The sequence below is a fragment of the Chanodichthys erythropterus genome, chromosome 3, assembly GCF_024489055.1.
Source record: "Chanodichthys erythropterus isolate Z2021 chromosome 3, ASM2448905v1, whole genome shotgun sequence".
NCBI lineage: Eukaryota > Metazoa > Chordata > Actinopteri > Cypriniformes > Xenocyprididae > Chanodichthys > Chanodichthys erythropterus.
In genome coordinates, this window is record NC_090223.1 from 45,371,221 (window position 1) to 45,392,959 (window position 21,739).

General features: G+C 35.0%; 1 protein-coding gene across 1 annotated transcript in view; it reads right to left on the reverse strand.

Annotated features, from left to right (window-relative positions):
• Window positions 1-4,733: 4,733 nt before the first annotated feature.
• Window positions 4,734-21,739, reverse strand: part of hs3st4 (heparan sulfate (glucosamine) 3-O-sulfotransferase 4) — a 152,754-nt gene continuing 135,748 nt past the window's right edge. Inside the window, exon 2 of the mRNA XM_067376062.1 lies at window positions 4,734-5,388. Coding sequence (XP_067232163.1) covers window positions 4,734-5,388 — 655 coding nt within the window. The remainder of the gene's footprint in view (window positions 5,389-21,739) is intronic.

A 21,739-nucleotide genomic window follows, 5' to 3' on the forward strand; every position in this document is an offset into this window, starting at 1 on the left:
TCTCCTGTCAATCAAACCCCTGGCGAAGGGTCAATTAGACATTCATAAGTTATTTGCACCACTTTGGTTCCCTCAACAAAAAGTCAATAGGATTTTTCCACTGGCTTTAGAACTATTGCAGAAAATGAGCTCTATGACCAACAATGGTTTGTTCATCATGATAATTTTTATCAATGAACACAAATTTTATGAATTTTGAAATCTAAATACAATCGTCAGAACTAAAAAAGCTAGTTAGACTATAAACGAAAGACACAACATTTGCACATCTTCCAACACCGATGACTCTTTCAATCTTTACCTATGATCCACAAGTTGAAAAGCTTGTGTTATAATAGTTTGCAAGACGTTTAAACACAAGGCTGTAAAAGTGGACTAGTGAGTAAGATGATTTTATCTCTTCACCATGATAGTGTTTAATATCCAACAACATCTGCAGTCCCACTTGTTAGCAACCGCCTTTTTCAAGACAAGTAAAAGCTTGACAAAATCACAAGTGGGGTATGTCTTAATTATTACTTAAATGTGAAAATGTCTTAAACCTGTGATAAACAGACTTATTTCAGGTATTTAGCCAAAAAAACCTATAAAAAAAAAAAAAAAAAAAAACCCATTGACTTTAGAACGATGGAACCAGAAGGTTTCTAGGTTTTAGGATTAATTCCTGCAGCAAAATGTCACTTGCTGTGAGAATGTGAGCGTATACAGTTTACTGCATTGCATCTGGTTAGGACATAGTGTTTGGGAAACCACCATTTAAAGTTAGCACTGCTAACTAAAAAAAAAAGAATGAAAGATAAAGAAAAAGCAGCCAGTCGGGTCCCACCTGTCTTAATCCACAGATCCGTCGTTGAGCGATGAATGGAGGTGTGTTACATGGAAGAGAGAAAGTTGAAATCAGAGCGCTTTTCAGCAAACACCAGGGGGACAGATACACAGCTGAGGCTCAAAGCAGAACGGGTGACCTGGGATATTGTGGTTCAGGCTTCAGTGTTCAGTCAGGGAGATATAAAAGGGCAGCACAGCGCTTACTCTGATTGAACCAATTGCTCAGCGTAACCATCTCTCAGGTCTGCCATTCCCCCCGGGGGGGGAAAAAAAAAAAAAAAAAAAAAACACCAGCTCAGCACTGAGAACATACAACAAGCCAGAGAGGTGTGCAGAGGGAGGGGCCGATACACCGCAAGGGATGTGTATTAAGACTGTGTTTATTGATTTATTGGCTGCATTGATTGTCGAAGTTGTTAAATAGTTCAGAGACATGGCAAACAGACTGGATGGAGGAGGAATTCGAAAACCATGTGAATCCAAAAGCAGTGCTTACACCCTGTTATTTTTGTGCCTTATCAAACAAGCCAGATTTGTGTAAAACACATTTCTGCTTTTTTAACCTATGAATTCTGTTGCTGGAATAAGTAAACTCGCAAAGTTCATTATGACCTGAATGTTTGTAATCAATTAATAACTGAAAATAAATTCTAAATGTGAGGCCAATGAGATTTACTTATCTCCGTTTTTTTGTATCCTGAGGGTTTACTTTAAATGTCATGGCACAAATGTAATTAATGTTTTCTTAAAATTATCCAATGGGCTGTTTCATTTCATCACTGTTTGCTATTCAAGTAATGCTCTTTTTCATCTGAGACTTGGAGTCGTGTGGTTTAAAAACGCATATAGCATAACACAGAGATAAATTGCCAAATAAATAAGTATCCAGTGATATTAAAGAGTAGTCTTAGGCATGAACAGGTCATGCAACAGTGCTTTGCATAATATTTAAATGTGTGACAACACCATCTAAGATGAGGGCAATCGAGAAACATAGATTTGGGTTATGAATGGCTAAGACTTTTCATTTATACATTAAAAAAAATGTCTCTCAAGTGCTCAATATATTGTAAATATAACAAAACCCACTAAATTGTCAGGTACATTTATGAAAACAACATGGCTTTTTGGAAAAATAAGAGCATTTATCATCAAGATGAATGCAGCGATCCCAGAAATATCATTTCCATACAGAGTTTCTTTAACATGAACCTGAAATGTATCCATCAGGTAAGTTACACATTGAAAAATCTCACTTCCTTGATGATTTTCACAGGAATCTGTTTTAATGTCCCATTTGTCTATAATGACAGCACTTTGTTACAGCAGATGTTTGGTAACTCCCTGCTGCTCCCTCCGCCAGCACTGGTGCTACACTCATTATCATGTTTCTGGATCACTATGCCAGTGGCTGCATTAAAAAAATAAAATAAAATAAAATAAAACAGGAATGGAGCATATGTGCAACACTTTGGATTTTTCTGAAATAAGCAGTGATTGTGATAATGACAGTTTTAGTGGCTGTGATCAGCTCACATAAGAGATGGCTTGAGGTTGAGATTAATGACACAAAATGTCCCACAGTGTCAGAAATTATTTAAAAAATACTCTTTGAGATAAAAGAAAAAGGTGATTTGCTGCTTAATCACTTACATGCCATATCACATATTATTCTGAACTGGCATCCATTGAATCCACACTCATACAATGAAAATAATTCTGCAGATCATGTTATACATACTGTATATAACCTTGGTACTGTATACCACGGTATTGAATGATTACCATATTAATAGACCAATGTACTTAAAGGAACACCACTGTATTAGCATGGCAGATGTCTAAAAGATAATGTTGTTACCACCGTTCAAAAGTTTGGGGTCAGTAAGATTTTTATATTAAGAAATTAATAATATTATTCAGCAATGACACATTAAATTGATCAAAAGTGACAGTAAATAGATTTATAATGTTAAAAACAGTTTTCTGTTTCAAATAAATGCTGTTCATGGTTTACACAAAAATATTAAAGGGTTAGTTCAGCCAAAAATGAAAATAATGTCTTTATTTAGTCACCCTCATGTTGTTCTACACCTGTAAGACTTTCTTTCATCTTCTGAACACAAATTAAGATATTTTTGATGAAATCTGATGGCTCATTGAGGCCTCTATTGAGAGCAAAGCCTCTGAACCTCTCAAGATCCATAAAGGTACTAAAAACATATTTAAAACAGTTCATGTGGGTTCAGTGGTTCTACCTTAATATTATAAAGCAATGAAAATACTTTTTGTGAGCCAAAAAAAAAACTAAATAATGACTTTTCAACAGTATCCAGTGATGGGCAATTTCAAAACACTGCTTCAGAGCTTTACGAATCGAATGAGTGGTTCGGATTGCCGAAGTCATGTGATTTCAGCAGTTCAGCCATTTGATAGGAGATCTGAATCACTGATTCGAAACAAAAGATTCGTAAAACTCAGAAGCTTCATGAAGCAGTGTTTTGAAATCGTCCATGCATGAGAAATTGTTGAAAATTTGATACTTTTTATTTTTGGCGCAAAAAAAGTATTCTCGTTGCTTTATAATATTAATATAGAACCACTGAACTCACATGAACTGATTTAAATATGTTTTGAGTACCTTTATGGATCTTGAGAGGTTCGGTGACATTGCTCTCAATAGTAGCCTCACTGAGCCATCGGATTTCATAAAAAATATCTTTATTTATGTTCTGAAGATGAACGAAGGTCTTACGGGTGTGGAACGACATGAGGGTGAGTAATAAATGACATTATTTTCATTTTTGGGTGAACTAACCCTTTAAGTAGCACAACTGTTTTCAACTTTGATAATAATGAGAAATGTTTCTTGAGCATCAAATCAGCATATGAGAATGATTTCTGAAGGATCATGTGACACTGAAGACTGGAGTAATGATACTGAAAATTCAGCTTTGCCATCACAGGAATAAATTATACTTTAAAATATATTCAAATAATAACATTTTCACAATGTTACTGTTTCTACTGTATAATCAAATAAATGCAGCCTTGGTGAGAATAAGACATTTCTTCCCCAAAACAATACAAAGTCTTAACAATCCCAAACTTTTGAATAGCAGAAAAAGTGAACAATTAATCAAATTGAAGAAACACAGCATATATGCATTTCTTCAAGCTAATTTATTAAATACACAGTACAGTCCAAAAGCCTGAGATCTAATTAAAAATGGAAATGACCAGTTTTAAGATTTAAAAATGTAAAATATATGAAGTAAAATTGTAATTCTGATAATGCATACTATAATATTTAATATATGATATAATTAAAAATATGCATATAGAAGTATAAGCTTTTGGACCCAACTATATGAATTTTTATTAGCCACAAAAATGTATGCATAAAATTGGGCAGAAATAGCTGAAACATTCTCATTTGATAGGATTACTGTATTAATAAGATCTGCGTTTGATTGTAGTTGTTTTTAGTTTTCAGAATCCACAAAGATCCTTGGTTCTCAACTGTACGGCACTCACTGCTGGTGTGCGAGAGAGAGAGAGAGAGAGATTAAAAAACAAAACCCTCAGGGTGATGGTGGGTAAGGACACTTAACTCATCGCATGCATCATCATAGAAGACATGATTCATATACCAACTCTTTCTGAACGAAATGAATAAAATCCTCTTCTCTTGACAAATATAAATATATTTATGTTCGGGATAATATTTACAATAACATTTGCCATCATAAACACCATTGGTATTGGGGGTTGACAGAGCAGATTAGCACTCTTGCTATGGGTACACACACTTTCGCAAAGACAGCAACGATCGATTGATGTGTTGAAGCACGGATCGAGGGGACGGCTATGAGAAGGCTGGTGGTGCGGAGAGCAGCAGGGTTCTAGTCCCGAGAGCCAGGCGAATTGCCATCCTCCTCCAGTTCCCATTGAAAGTTTTGCCCTGTCATTTGGTAGAACATCATGTTAAAGGGCTTGTAGAATTTGTGCAGTCTGCGAATGACATCGGGGTCTATTTTGGGGTGAGTTCTACCCTTGGACTTGCCAAGGCAACGTGGGGTACTGCTGTCCTCTGGCTTCTTCAAGCATGGAAATCCCTTGGTTTTATTAAAATAGAAATGTTTGTCAGTAACAATGCGCTTGAGTCCCAGGAAATCCTGCACCTTTGCCATCTCGCCGGCCGGATCAACGATAAGACGCTCTCCGCTGACAAAGTGCATCTGCGAGAGGGGGAAATACTGCATCCAGCTCTCCAGGTGAAGTGCGTAGATCCCTATTCGTAGCGCGCTCCACGATGCGTCGATCAGGCCCAGCGTTCGGTTCTTGAACGCCAGCACTTCGAAGGTAGGGATCTCGGGCCTCTTGGAGAGCGTCTGAGTATAGTCCGAAATGGCTCTGGTCACTGGATTGCGGACGACTATGATTAGTTTAATGTCTCTCGCCATCGTGTGGATGCGCTTCGGTGCGCTGTTTGTCACAAAGTAGCTGGGTGTCTTCTCCATTGTGATCTGTCCCTCCAGAGTAGATGGCATCAGCTCCCTGCAAACACCAGAAGTGAGACAAGCAAATTAGTGTGAAGCAGTTAACACGGCGCACCGTCTTTATCACTAAACGCAATACCCAAGGACACGGTACGTGCAAAATTGATTCAGCTAGTAAGTGGTAAATTATTTGAAATCACACATGAAAATAACTGTTATTATCACTGGACATAATGTTGCAAGTAGGAGCGTACTGCTAATTACAGCCATGGAGTAACGTACAAGAGATAAAAGACCAAAGATGAAACGTGTACGTGTATGAGCGTGTTCGTTGTTTAATTGACTCCATCTGTGTTACTCCTGGCGCTGTTTTGGAACTTTAATAACAAGTGCACTGCATATCATTAATACTGCTGAGCCTGAGGTATTGTTTTATCATACATTTACACAGAGTGTTACACTCCATCTCAGCAAGCCCAGCAAAGCTTTTTACAATTTTTTTTTTTTGTTGCAGTATAACATTCAAGAAATCACACAGAAACAATAAATGTAGGCTAAACAAAATAAAACAATTTTGAAATCTTGTGTAAAGAAGAATATATATGTACAGTCAAATATATACAGTCAAACCAAAAGTTATTCAGACATTTGTGATATTTTTGACATATTTTTACTAGTGGGTGCAGGACATTGTAGTTCATTTATGTAAGTGAGAATAGCAAAATAAAGTAAACTGTGACATATTCTACCCAAAAATTGTTCATACAGTGGAATACCAGTAAAACTGATAAAAAAATTTGGAACCGAAAATTATTCAGACACTTTGACCTGACCATATTTTGCTTAAGTGTTATCTGATTTTTTTTTTTCTGATATATGTCATATTTTATTTCCATGTTTTTACACTATAGTGAGTAAACTGTATTAATTAATGAAATGTTCAAGGTGTCTGAATAAACTTTGGTTTGACTGTATAAACAAATTGAGAGCAAACTGCAACACTTCTTGAGCATTTACAGCATTTAGTTATTAAAGGAACAATCTGTACATTTGAATTAAAAAATTCAAAATAAAAGCGACATCTCGTAGTTGTTAAATAAGTCATGCTAGCATGTGCTATGATAGATGTTGATTTGAACTGAAATAGATAAGATTAGGCTATTTGGTTCCAGGGCTACAAATCAGGTAGTTGAAGCAACTTAATTTTTCTGAGTAATAAACTTAAAAAATTTGCTTATTCTACAAATTATTAAGTTCCTGAACATAAATTCTCTCAAAGTTCTCAAAACTCAAAACTCAAAAAAAAGAAAAAAAAATGATGCAAACTGTTGCTTTTTTGTTGAGCCAACACATTATCTTTTAGTGTAGTAAACTGTCAGTATACCTATTCGTTCTCTTGTAGTATAGTTGCAGTACAAAAAAAAAAAAATATATATATATATATATATATATATATATATATATATATATATATATATATATATATATATATATATATATATATATATATATAAAAACTAGTTGTGTACTAAAAGTGTACACTTTTACACACTAAAAAGAATACATAAAATATTCTAAAAAAATATGCTTAAACTTTACTTAAGTATACTTGATTTTTTAAAGGAATTGTGCATGAAAATGTTGCTGCAACATGTTAAAATGTGTTTTTTAAAACATTTTCTTCTGCCGTAGTAAGTTCATAAAATAAAATGATTATCACAACATTTACACTGCTTAAAAAAGCATCCGATGACCTTTTTTCCTCTTCTTGCTCTGCTTTAATGTTCAGATGCCTCACTGGAAAGAAAACATATTAATTATGACATTTTCTGTCAGAAGAGATGTTTGTGCTTTGAGCGATATATCTGAGTGATTACAGTCAGCCGTTTGTCACCGTATGAAGTATTGTGTTCAACTTTTTATCATCAAGATCAAACTGGGAGATGAATCGGTGCAGAAAGAGTCATTCATAAGTGAAGGAAATGAAATAAATATTTATCTCTGTTTTGAGCTTATATTGCAATGTGATCCATGCCTCAGGAGTGCAAAACAAATGAATATTTAGCAATCTCTCTGCTCTGTGATCTATTCATACTGATCTATTCAGTATGATCCCTCATTAAATCTCACAACAAGAATTTGACCTAAATGTATGACTACATAATTAATTTGCCTTCAGTTCTACATAACTGAGACAATATGAGACACATCAGTGCATTCAGAAAACCTTGTAACATATAAATACATATATTTCACAGAATGAATGCTAACAGAATAAAATATAATATTAAAATGTAATTGCGGTGTTAGAGAATCTACTTTAAAACTGTAGCTTGTCAACAACAACAGTCAAGATACTCTTGATAAAGTAATAAAGCTAACTTCGTTGAAGCTATTTATGGACAATATATTTATAAGATATAACTATCAGATAACACAATTTATAAGTGATAAAAACGCAAAAGCTTCTGGAGAGAAACAAAACAAATGTATGGTTTTAAATACACACAGTTGGTGGTAATATAATCCTTTCTGTGGCTGCATAGACCCATCCACCCAAGGCCAAATATAAACTTTTGTTGAGCGATTTCGGCTGAATTAAAGCATTCCAGGCTGAGGGTCTTACTTTAGGGCACAGCGGTTAAAAAGCAGGTCTTTAACTTTAGCTGAAGCCTGTCAAAATGTTCTGCAATCTTTATTATGTAACTCTTGACATGTTTGCTTGCTCGTTGTGTTTGACCTTTTCCAGCTTTAACAGAGTGGAAAATAAATAAATAAAATAAATAAGTCTTTGTTAAACCTGCCATAAAAAAAAAAAATAAAAAATCACAACTTAAACATTGTTATACACACTTTCTCAAAACTACAGAAAAATTAAACACATTTTAAAAGCTTATTGTAACTTTACCTTGAACCACAACACTAGCTTTGTGTAATGACAAATACTTCTAGCGAAATAAATATTACGTTTCCTCGTTCTCTGTGAAGTCTTTTAATTCCACTCAAATTGCCAACTACTGCTCCTTATTATTAGCACATTTATTGTAGTCAACAACAGGCAAAGCGTAAGATCTCAAGTTATTCATGTGTATCTTGCTAGCACCATATTATCTGACAGTTAAACAAGTGAGAGATGCTCATATTCTGCAGCAAAGAGGTCAAAATCTGAGGCATTACTGATGAAAACAGCAATAACCCTTGATAAAGGGAGTTACACTATAGATCATATGAGAGAAGATCAGCTGATTTGTTGCATTCAGTGCAGTGCCCATATGTAATTCATCATCTTATTTACCCAACATGAAATATTTAAATGAGGTTTAAAGGTTCTGTAAATTAGATTAATTTGCAGTATGTTATGTATGTGCATTTATACAACAATTAGATCACCCATAATCATATTTTTGACTTCTTGGATAAGAAGTGTGCTTGTAGCGGCGGGGGAACTACAAAATACCATTTCAGATATACATTTCTGAAATGTGTATCTGAAATGGTATTTTAAAATTGTGTTCTTCTTACATTCATTTTGCAAAACCTACTGGTATAAAAGGTGGACAGTGATATGCAAAGGCAGCACACTAGACTACTGCACTCATAATAGATTTGATACTGTATGTTGCTGCTTCATATATATTGTACTGAAGCACCTTGTACAGACTTCATTTATTATATGAATGCGAACGGATTGAGGAGTTGAAATATAGGCATTGTCCATCATATCCTATTAAATTGAAGTGTACCTCAGTTCACAGGTAAAATGTTGTCTAAAAACAAACAATAATGTTATGTGTGTGTGATTTCCCAAAGATTGTTTATGCTCTACTAGTTCCAGCATGTGTGCAGTTGAGTTCTGTTCACAACTATGCGTCGCTCAACATACATCACTTACTCTGTAGCTCTGATTGGTTGTAGGTCTATCCAATTGAGGTCTTTCCTGGATCGGTTGAAATACGCCCCCATAACCAAAGCCCAATGGAGCAGTATCAGACTCATATTCGAACTAGAATTGAGTATGACCACGTCAGGCTACATCCTAGGTGTATTTGACTATCTTCTTTCAGATGAACACAATCAGAGATATATTTAAAAAAATATTCTTAGTCCTCCAAGGTTTAATGGGGGGCCAAAAATAATGCATCCATCCATAAAAAAAGTAATCCAAACAACTCCAGTGGGTTAATAAAGACCTTTTGAAGCGATGCATTTTTGTAAGAAAAATATCCGTGTTTAAAACTTTATAAATTCAAATAACTAGTTTCCAGCGGACGACCGTACGCATACTGCGCATGTCGATTTGCACCAAATGACGCAATGTATGATGCAGGACATATGAGTATCGTAAGCTTAGACGCCTCTCGCGGTTCAAACAAATAGGGCTGTGCAACAAATTTAAGCTCCTCTTAAATCAAAATCCTCAAACATTTCTTTTTAAAAATTTAGACTTATAATCTGTGACCAGTGATTTGTTTTGCTCTATTCTCTGTGCCTCCGTGTTCGTCATTACGTTGTGCGTCAGGTCAAACGAAAGTCTTCCGCTGCAAATCGACTTTCTATGTACGGTCGTCCGCTGGAAGCTAGTTATTTGAATTTATAAAGGTTTAAATATGGACATTTTTCTTACAAAAGAAAAATGCATTGCTTCGCTTCTAAATACACTCTAAAAAATGCTGGGTTAAAAACAACCCAAGTTGGGTTGAAAATGGACAAACCCAGCAATTGGGTTGTTTTAACCCAGTGGTTGGGTTAAATGTTTGCCCAACATGCTAGGTAGTTTTATTTAACTCAACTGTTTTAATTTCTCACCTATTTTGGATTCATTTTAAGCTAACCATATAGTCATTTTTAATCAGTAGTTGGGTTAAATAAAACTACCCAGCAGGTTGGGCAAACATTTAACCTAACCACTGGGTTAAAACAACCCAATTGCTGGGTTTGTCCATTTTCAACCCAACTTGGGTTGTTTTTAACCAAACATTTTTTAGAGTGTACCTTTATTAACCCTCTGGAGTCGTATGGATTACTTTTTTTATGGATGGATGCATTTTTTTGGCTTCAAAACGCAGACCCCCATTCACAACCATTATTTACCTTGGAGGACTAAGGATATTTTAAATATATTTCTGATTGTGTTCGTCTGAATATCAGAAAATTAATTAAACCTCATTCAATTTATTTAAAAAATAAGTTACTAACATAACAGACATCAATTTAGTCTGACAAATGTAATAAAGTTAAGTAAAACATACTATAGAAAATTAATTTGGCCTAATCCAACTAAATGTGTTGACCCAACTAAACTGATTTAATTTGAATGAAATACATTTCAATTAATTTAAGTAAGGGTAATAAATCAATTTTTTTTTTTTTTGGTGAATATTGCTGATTGTCTCAATTTCAATCTATATGTAGAGAACGTTTTCTGATGAGACAGCTGTCGCTCTCCAACAAACATGCCAATAGCACGAGCCAATCAATCATTGCATGTTGGACACATTTTAAATGAGCATCTCTCCGGGCCGCATTTGAATTCTCCTTGTGGAACACATCAGATAGAGTACATATATCCTCCATGCCCCTCAGCACACGCATACACACACTCACTCACAAGTGCCTCTGTAATTTCATTTCTATAACAGTATTGCACTTCTGATGGGTAATTTCCCAATGGATTATGCTTTTCCCAACATGCTATAGAGCTGTGGCCACTTCTAGAGCAGTAATGGGATATAAAACACATCTGTAGATAGCACAGTGACTAGAAAGAGTATTAGTTTTCATTACATTCCATCAATGTTCTACACTTCCTCAGTGCGGTAATGAATGACTAAAGATTTTTTGCCCTCTCAAGGTCTTCAGGAGTTGGCTATTTAAAGTCCACGATAAAGCATACGGGATGCCCAGGACGGGGATTTGTTTGCTTGCAAGTTGAATTAAATAAAAAAAAACTTGCTGAGACCAACCAAAATGGGAAAAACCCATAATGAATCACCTTGGATTCACCTATGTAAATCACATCTAAAGTACAGGCGCAACAAGCAGCAGGCCTCGATGTTTAATAACAACACGTCATGCTACTCTGGACGAAACGTTCCGTCAACAGGACAGATGACTGATGCTCAAGGTAACCTTCCTCATTTAAGACAAGCACATAACCGGCCATTGTCCTCATCAAGCTCGATGCAACTCATTATATGTGTAATTGCAAAAATATGGAGATTACGGAGGCGCGATACCTTCATTTGTGATTGAGGTCGAACTCATTTTGATTGTGAGTGAATCAGTCATGGATGGTATACATTTAAAATGTCAGAGGGAGGGAAAGGTGGAAAAGAAAACAGAATGCTGATAAACAAGCTAATTTTCCTTACGTGCCGTGGATGACTCGGCTGGCCTCGCACTCAGCTGGAAAAAACTGATACAAATGGTTAACAATTGCTTATGCCTGCATGAGGAGTTGCAGCATGACACGGGTCATTCGGGTGGGCAGGTAAATACAGCGCGAGGGGCTGAAAAGGCTTCCCTCGCCATCTGCTGTTTACCTACTCACACAAATCACATAATATACCAGAGCTATTTATCTATAGGCCTTGCCGTGCTTGCGTAACGCTTGGATAAACATGCTTAGGACAACTAGACTTAAACAAGACAAATTCCTTTGTAGCTTCGTGGATCATTTGATGAGGAGTGAATTTTTCTGCTTAATAAAAAAACAAAAGAAAACAATGCATTACGCATTGAAGATTGTGTATGTTTTTATTTTATTATTTATTTACTGATTTTTTTTTTTTTTACATTTAATAGGCATTCTGCGAATGGCAGCTGAGTACACTTACGAATAAGGACTTGCAGTCTAATGAACATCATTTTTAGGGGAATGTTGCTTTCAGAGCACACAACTATATTGTCTCTTTGTGCTTTGAAGTTAAAAGCATTCTAATTGGCACTTGCTGTGATCTACAAGACAGAGAAAGATCCTGAGGTATTATTTTACATTGGTATTTCTCAGGTTTATCTCTAAATGCATCTTCTAAGCCACTCTATCTCCAAGGCAGACATGGAAAAATCTGTGTGAACTTATACAGTAAATGCAGAGATGCCTCACCTTTTCTAAGGCATATTGTTCACTTGTTTTAATTATGTTTTTAATCTTTGAAGCTCATTAATGTTAATGTTTGCCACTGAACTGAATTCTGAATAGCTGTTGCTAGAATAGATGCTAAATTAAAGTTTGGTTTGCAATAACTTATATAATTGCTATGCAAAGAAATATAAAAAAATCATCTTTTGTAACTAATCATCAATAACTACATTAATTTCGAATAATTATGCCTATTTATCTCTTCAGTACTATTAAATTGAACCAGAAGACTACATAATATATTGAGTAAATTAGAGTATTTCTGTCATTACATCTCTCTGAGTGTTTGGTATGGTATATAGGTCAATGAAGTGATGGGTCTTTTTTTTTTTTTTTTCTTCATCCAAAGGTCTTAATAATAATAAAAAACAAAGATAAAACATCCAAAGTATGTAAGGTAGTTCAACTAGATCACTTTTATTGAATCCAAAAGGTTTTAATTATATTTTGCTACATATAAATGTATTTTTAAAGATTTAGAAGTGTCAAACGGACATTCGGTTTAACCGTCCAAAGACCAATACAGCCATTTCATTTAATCCACATGTACCTGATGTGGGCCGGATCTGGGCCAAACTACGTTGTTGTCTGGGAACCAAAAGTGTAATTCGGTAAAACCAAAATATTGGTTAAACCGAATGACTTTTTTGGTGACAAATTTTGTCCATCTTGTAAAAAATGACAAAAGCAGTGCTAATTTATTATAAAAAAAAAAAAAAAAAAAAACACATCTTATTGTTAACACTTAATAAAACCTTATTCGTCAATGACCCATATGACAATGTTGATATGTTTGGTCTTGGTTGAATAAATCTGCTACGCTGCTGCTGTTGGCTATTACTGCTGCTTCTGCTGCAGACTTGCTACTGCCAGTACATACATGACATGCTGCTGTGAGGAAATAAGACATGCTGCTGCTGTACAATATAGCGTACATGAATTACCTGTAGCAGATCTATACAGGTGGAGCTGGGGAAGGAGGAGGGTTTCTGAAAGCAAGCTTCAAATGCTGACCATGTATTTGAAGGTTGAGAAGCGAGCTCATTGCCTACTGATAGAGCAGGAACCAATCAGCTATGCCCTATAGAGAATGATGTGACTGCAAGCAAACTGAGTTATGGACCTATCAGCCTGCGCCATCTAGAGTTTCATAACAGAACTTTGTATTCCATGACAATAGTCATAGACCGTCTTCTACAATGGTCCATAAATAAAAGTTAATTTATTAAATATAATAAAATATATTTAAATTATATACGCATTTCTAGAAATATAATTTCAAACACAGATTACTAATATCCACTGCTAAAGTTTTTTTAAACGCAACATTTACTGTGTCTGTGATAGTATATTAATAGGTATTTCATACAAAAATGGCATTCTCAGCAGCATGAGTTGCCTCCTCAGACTGAGATAAATCTGCATTGTGTGCGCCCTTTTATAACTCTGAATCGTTCCACACACAATGTTTCCCACAACAGCTCTGCATGTACCTCAGTTGTTTATCAAGGGGATGTAATGGCAGACTTGCCTGTTTGTTTCTGGAAAAAATGATAAGGGAGGGGCTCATGGCAGAGATTCAAGAAGAAGTCAATAACAAGAGCAAGACTTTCCTAAAAATGAGTCAGTGAGTGCAATGATGAACTGCTCCAAGACAAAAAACATTCAAGCAATATCAGCATATATAGCATTATCTTCATAATATATACAGTCCAGTCCAAAAGTTTGGAACCACTAAGATTTTTAATGTTTTTAAAAGAAGTTTCGTCTGCTCACCAAGGCTATATTTATTTAATTAAAAATGCAGTAAAAAAACAGAAATATTGTGAAATATTATTACAATTTAAAATAACTGTGTACTATTTGAATATATTTGACAAAGTAATTTATTCCTGTGATCAAAGCTGAATTTTCAGCATCATTACTCCAGTCTTCAGTGTCACATGATCCTTCAGAAATCATTCTAATATGCTGATCTGCTGCTCAAGAAACATTTAATGTGTACAATTGTACAAAATATTTGTGTACAATATTTTTTTTCAGGATTATTTGATGAATAGAAAGTTCAAAAGAACAGTGTTTATCTGAAATCTAATTTTTGTAACATTATAAATGTATTTACTGCCACTTTTGATTGATTTAATGCATCCTTGCTGAATAAAAGTATGCATGTCTTTAATTTCTTTTCAAAAAAATAAAAATAAAAATTCTTACTGACCCCAAACATTTGAACGGTAGTGTATAATGCTACAGAAGCTTTGTATTTCAGATAAATGCTGTTCTTTTGAACTTTCTATTCATCAAGGAATCCTGAAAAAAAAAGTACACAACTGTTTTCAACATTGATAATAATCATAAATGTTTATTGAGCAGCAAATCAGCATATTACAATGATTTCTGAAGGATCATGTGACACTGAAGACTGGAGTAACGATGCTGAAAATTCAGCTTTGCATCACAGGAATAAATTACTTTGTCAAATATATTTAAATAGTACACAGTTAATTTAAATTGTAATAACATTTCACAATATCACTGTTTTTTACTGTATTTTTAATTAAATAAATGTAGCCTTGGTGAGCAGACGAAACTTCTTTTAAAAACATTAAAAATCTTAGTGGATCTAAACTTTTGGACTGTACTGTATGTGAGTCAATCAAGTGATGAAGGTAAAATGTGTAATTTCTGCATCAACTGACAAATTTCTCTGATCTTCTTCTGGTAAGGTAAACAGTTCGCTCCGACTCAAACTTATGCCATTGGTTGAATCAGAGTTATCATGCTGGGATGCTCAAACAAACAGAGCAATATTTTGATAGCACCAAAGAGTCACAGTGTTTACACTTTTGGTGGAATCAACCTTTGAATGGTGTATTTATTGTCATCTCTGCATATTATCATACGTAAATAATATACATATGCAGCATTTATGTCACATTTTTGCTCGTAACTTCATGAAACATGCTCCGACATCATTATTTACAGCAGATTCTTATGATTAAAATGAGTCCAAAATCATCCAACACAATCCAGTAAATCGATCATGAGACGACACATAAAACCCCACAGGTGCACAGACGCTAACTAAAATCAGATGTAGCTTTCATGTGGCATTTTCACTTATAACTTCAAGAAACATGCATAGATCGTAGAAAATGGCACATCATTACTTACAGTGGATGCTCCCGATTGAAATGAGTCCAAAATCAACATAATCACTTGCGTCGATCACAAGATATTCCTTGTGAAGGGATGATTTTAAAAATGGGCATTAAACAAAAAGGCTACCTTTGCTCCAAATGCTGTAAAGTCTTTACTTTTTTGTATGCCTTTTGTATGTGTACAACTCTGAAAATGCCTTCAAGGCTTAAGTTATAATTAAAGCTATATAAGCTTAATTATACACTTCAGCTTTAAAGGGTTAGTTCACCCAAAGCTGAAAATTCTGTCATCATTTACTCACCCTCATGTCATTTCCTTCTGTGGAAAACAAAAGAACATATAATGAAAAATGTCTCTTGTTGTTAATGTTGTTTTGGACCCAGCAGACATTCACTGAATAGATGAAAACAGGTGATTTTTCAAAACATCTAATTTTGTGTGCCACAGAAGAAAGGAAAGTCATACACGTTTAGTATGACATGAGGGTGAATAAATGCTGTCAGAATCTTCATTTTTGGGGATGTTCATATGTATCTAAAACATGGTTCTACCGCACATATATTTACATATGTTTGCATAGACACTAAAATGTACAATACTAAAGTATTGATAGCATCAAAAACGTAACACAAATCCTTATTTAATCTATGAGTTATACAGTAGTTTATTTTTGCTGTTGTTGCTACATTTGCAATACATTTTTGTAAGTGCAGTTAGGGTTAGGATTATTATGTTTTTTATTTTCTCTATTTTTTTTTTTTTAATTTTTTTTTTTAAGAAATGATTAGGGTTATGTTTAGAGATAGGTATGAGATTGTTTTTGTGCCTGTAAATATTACATACGAATACCTATATAAACAATGAGACCAGGCTGAACATCAAGTGCGCTGAAATCACAAACATTTAACAGACAACCGCAAAAGCCAGTGCAGCCTAACTTCAGCACACAATCTCACTACAAGTGCTCAAACACATCTAGATTTTTGGTATGATATGAAGAGGGCCAAAACACACAGGGAATTGTTTTTCTTTTCTTATGAGGTGAAAAGCAAGGCTTTCTGAGAACAATGCCAAGAGACTTGACAGGATGAAACACCTACGACAGTTCCCCAGACAGTCGAGCCTCTGTTTCCTTTGCGCTCTCACCCGCCTGACTGATGTTGTGCTAAGAGAGCTGTAGAACAGTCAGTTTATAAGTTGCATGGAGAGAGGTGCGAGTAATTAAGACAACAACACATTCTCCTCACTGCAAATAAAGCCCTTTCCGCTTCCCAGAGAACTGTTCACTTCAATAAAACCGTTTAGGAGAGAACTGACAGCTGGTCTTGATCAAAAAACCTTTTCTGTTCTCTCCTCCTGCGATCCCCAGAAGGCCATTCTATGTCCAACAGCGAGGCAGCACAGTGCATCGCTACCCATCCTGCCAGCCTGCTGCACGTAGATCTAAAGCTATGTTTATGAGCCTCTCGGACATGCTGAGCGTGATGAAATGAACCAGAGGAGAAGCTTTATGGATCTTTGGAATATCACCATAAAGCAGATAATTGCTCCATGAAACCAGCCTGTATATCACCCTGTAAATTAGCTTGTTTTCCCTCGCAACATCATTTTAATGAGAAATTGCAGAGGAAGGAGCCACACCTCCGAGCGTCAGGCTCTATTTATGAATTCGGTCCTGAGGGGAGAGCAGAAGCGAATTTTGTTTTCCCATTTTATCACTCACAAGGCATGGATGGCTCGAGAAACCTGCCATTCACTAGAATATATATGCAGCTACTTTCAGAACTTGTGTTTGTTAACGTTCCTTTTGATGGGGTGAGAAGAGCGCTTCGGGCTACGCGCATACAATTTCCCCTCAATAGCCCTAAATATCTTGTGATTGGTGAGGCTATTACAAAAACAAGTAGATGCAACGTTTGACTCCCTGCTATAGAGCACAGGTGACTACACAAGCACACTGATCTGTCATTTAATATTTTACCAAGATGCAATTGAAAACATTATTGCCATTTAAAAAAAAAAAAAAAAAAAAGCGAGGTAGAAGTCACACCTGGGTACAACAGAGGCAAAGGCTATAATTTCTATCCAGAAAATCTAGCTGATATGGTTCAGTTAAGCAGAACTGATTAATATGACAGATTGGATGTGATAGATTTTATTGCCAAAAAGAAACAGCGATGAGCACTCATCCAGGTACTGAGAGAGATTGCACTGCTGCCCATGAATGATAACACCACAGCTTTCCTACTCTGCATGAGTGACAGGAGTTACAGGCATCCATTAGTGATAGGATAACCGTGTAGACCCACGCATTAAAATCAGACTTTTCCATATGGCTCCCATTCCATGATAACAGACTGACATCAGAGAATAAATGCACCATGAATCAACCGTGCCATTTCTTCCACTTGTCCATACAAGTAATACATCATGATCCAATGTGTAGGAGACATATTTAACGATTAGAGCGGCCAATTGATTGAAGATTTTAATCAAATTAATTGCATGATATGCCAATTAATTCATTGAATTGACGACAATTTATCTCATATATCAGCATTTGCTGAGAAAAGGTTCCCAAATTCACTTCATTTTGCAAATGAGTCTGTCAGAGGTAGACTTATAGAATATTTTCTTGGTTTTATTACGTTTTCAAATTGATTTATATAAACATCTGCCAAGAGTCCAACTTTTCTTGCCATTTTTATTATTATTATTATTATTATTTAAATTTACACACAGGTTAGGGGCTTGAATGTATTGCTACAGTACGACCTCTTAGTCACGTTTCTTGGGAATATCCCGGACGAGCCCCCAACTTTTATTGCACTACTGTTTTGGCATAAGTTAGATTCTTTTATTCAGCAAGGATGCATTTTATTGATCAAAAGTGACAAAAACTTGTATAATGTTACAAAATATTTCAAATAAATGCTGTTCTTTTGACTTTTCTATTCATCAAAGAATCCTGAAAAAATAAGTATTACGGTTCCCACAAAAATATTAAGCAGCACAACTGTTTTCAACATTGATAATAATAATAATAAATGTGTCTTGAGCATCATATCAGCATATCAGAATGTTTTCTGAAGGATCATGTGACACTAAAGACTGGAGTAATGATGCTGAAAATTCAGCTTTGACACCACAAGAGTCAATTACATTTTAAAATATATTCAAATATTATACAAAACAGCTATTTTATATGTTAACAATATTTCATAATATTATTGTTTTTACTGTATTTTTCATCAAATAAATTATTTTGATATTTTTTTAATTGCAAATGTTTTGTGTTAATTTTTAACATAATATTTCAAATTAAATGCATGCAAAAACACTAAAGAAAGAAAGAAAGAAAGAAAGAAAGAAAGAAAGAAAGAAAGAAAGAAAGAAAGAAAGAAAGAAAGAAAGAAAGAAAGAAAGAAAGAAAGCCTGTGGCATAGCAGTAATCCACACTGGAGCTCTCACTGGGGCACAGGTTCAAGTTTGACCTGTTTTCCTTTCCCCTTCTCTCTTCCCAATAATGTCCTTCTCTCTGTCTATACTGTATTATTTAATAAAAGGCAAAAAGCCCATAAATAAAAAAAGGAGGACACAGTCTGCCTCTACGAACAAAATAAGACCTAAGTAGACTGTCTTATGCCGTTGTTTGTCTGATGTGCTGAAGTCCTCTGAAGCACAACAGTACTTTTAGAGTGCTGTTAGTCTGCAGGCACTCCATTGAGTCTGATATTTGCTTGAGTCAGCATCACAGGACCCCATTTGTCCAGTGCACTTACTTATAATAGCTTTGTGCAAAGCAGCATTTGGGAGCAGCTATGGCTCCACTCATTCCACGAATGACACTTCACTGCTCTAACATCACATACTACGGAACATTTCTCTCTTGATACAGTCAAAACATGATGTATTTTCTCAATTTCCCTGCTCGGACTCACTAGACTGGGAGAAAATCTTTGAGAAAATCTAGGATTCATATATTCACTAACAAAGCACATTGGGTGACCCATTCAGACATCACTAGCAGTCATTATTGAAATAATATCAACGTTTCCTTCTGCTCTTTGGTGATAGTGTGATCTGCAGCATGAAAGTGAACTCTTGACCATATTTAAATTAAAATATCTCCCCACTTCTCTCTCTCTCACTCTCTTTTGAACCAGTTTTGCTAAATCCTTTAAATATATCTAAGATTCAATTTATTTCTCGATCTGTGTGAAAGGCTCAGGCTGGCAGCAGCCTCTTGAATGAGTAGCTGTTCACAGATTCCAGGTTCTCCGTATCTCTTTGAGATATGGAGAACCTGGAAGGTTTTTATTTATGTATTTTTATTTAAGAACAGACATACTAAAGCATATCAAAGGAATTGATTTTTATCCAGATATACAGTCTATTGTTAACACTTGGACTGAATTCTTTTATTTTCTTTATTTTTTTTATTTTTAGAAGACTTTAACTGGAATGTGGTAAAAACCATGTGTACCTCCTGTTTATTGATTACTCTTAGTTAAAAATAATTACCCAGAATGCATCTCACCTCTACAAAATCCATAAACCAGCAAATGAGTAAAGATTTGTTTCTGAAAGTTTGTTTTTACTCTTTAATGTGTATTGCGCCCTAGATGCTCAACGTGATTTTGCCAAGACAACAACATTCCAGTACGAAAACATAGTCCTAACCATATCCCTACTCCCAAACCTAACCCTACCCATAACTTATCCCTAAAAAAAGAAGGAAATGATAGGTGAATGACACTGATGTAGAAACATTAACCCTGGTTGTAAGCCTAAACTTAATTGTGTTCATCTGAAAGAAGATAGAAAGAAGATAGTACACCTAGATACACCTAGGACGGCTTGAGGGTGAGTAAATTAAGTAATTGTCTTTTTTGGGTGAACTATCCCTTTAAGCTAAAATGTTCTGTGATCTTATTTCAAGTTGATACATACATTTTAAATGTTTTAAATTGAATACCTTATTTAATGGCATGGTATTTTTGCACATTATACTTTTTACATTTTTGCTGTTCCTTGAATTGGTTTAATGTTTAAATTTTGCTGAAAAGCCTAAAATAGTCTCTTTATTCAGCTTCTATTGTGGCAACTTAACCCACCTATAGAGTGGCATTAGAAAAGACCATGTGCATTCAATAAACTGTATTTGTTTCTGCTGCGCAAAAACAGTAATCTTTTTTTTTTTTTTTTTGCAGCCAAGACTTTAACATATGTACCTAAACAAAAATTACTTTCAAAGATGAACCTACATTGAGAAATATTCACTTGAATAAAAAGTGTGACAACTCTTGCTCTTGTTCTCGTTTGGCTTGTTTCCATAATCACCGCTCAAGGGTGAATGCCACTCAGTTTGCACACCTCAGTCCCGAAAGTATTAGTTTTTCTTTTCTTTTTTTCACTGACAAAGGTAAAGGCAAAGCTTCAGATTTAGGAAATTAGGCCAACCAAAACTGAGCAAAGCACACTTTTACATGAAGTTAACTGCTAAATAGAGTTATAATTCACTCAAAGACAGCCTTCAGTATTCTAAATCACAAGAGTAGAGTGAAGTGTTAATGTAATCCTATAACAGCAACCTCTGAGAGCGACACAAAGGAGAACGGAACTAAGACAGAAAAAATGTTCTTGGACTTCACTAATCCAGCAAAGCACAGTGTACATTTTCAAAGCTCTGATACTCAATGCATTGACCTTTTAATAAAAATATTAGAGCGCTGAGAATGGAACAGAAGCACCAATGCTTACAGCTAATGTGCATGCAGTGTTGTCATTCAACTTTTAAATGTCACCGTCTCTCTTTATCTTGCGTGTACCGCAACTTCAAGAGGACATCTTCACTGTATAGTTTAACCAAGACACACAAATCACAAATGTTTTACTTTCTTTTAACTTCTAGAGGTTTATAAAGGTTGTTGGCATTGGCCATTTGCATTTCTTTTATAATCACCATTGTGAAAAAGAAGTGCACATAGCTAGCTGGCAAAAGGACAATCAAATATTTTATTTTTAGTACAAGTTTTTTAAATATTACAACATTGTCTGTGTTTTATAGCGGTTGTACTGAATCACATGATGTTTCGGGACATGC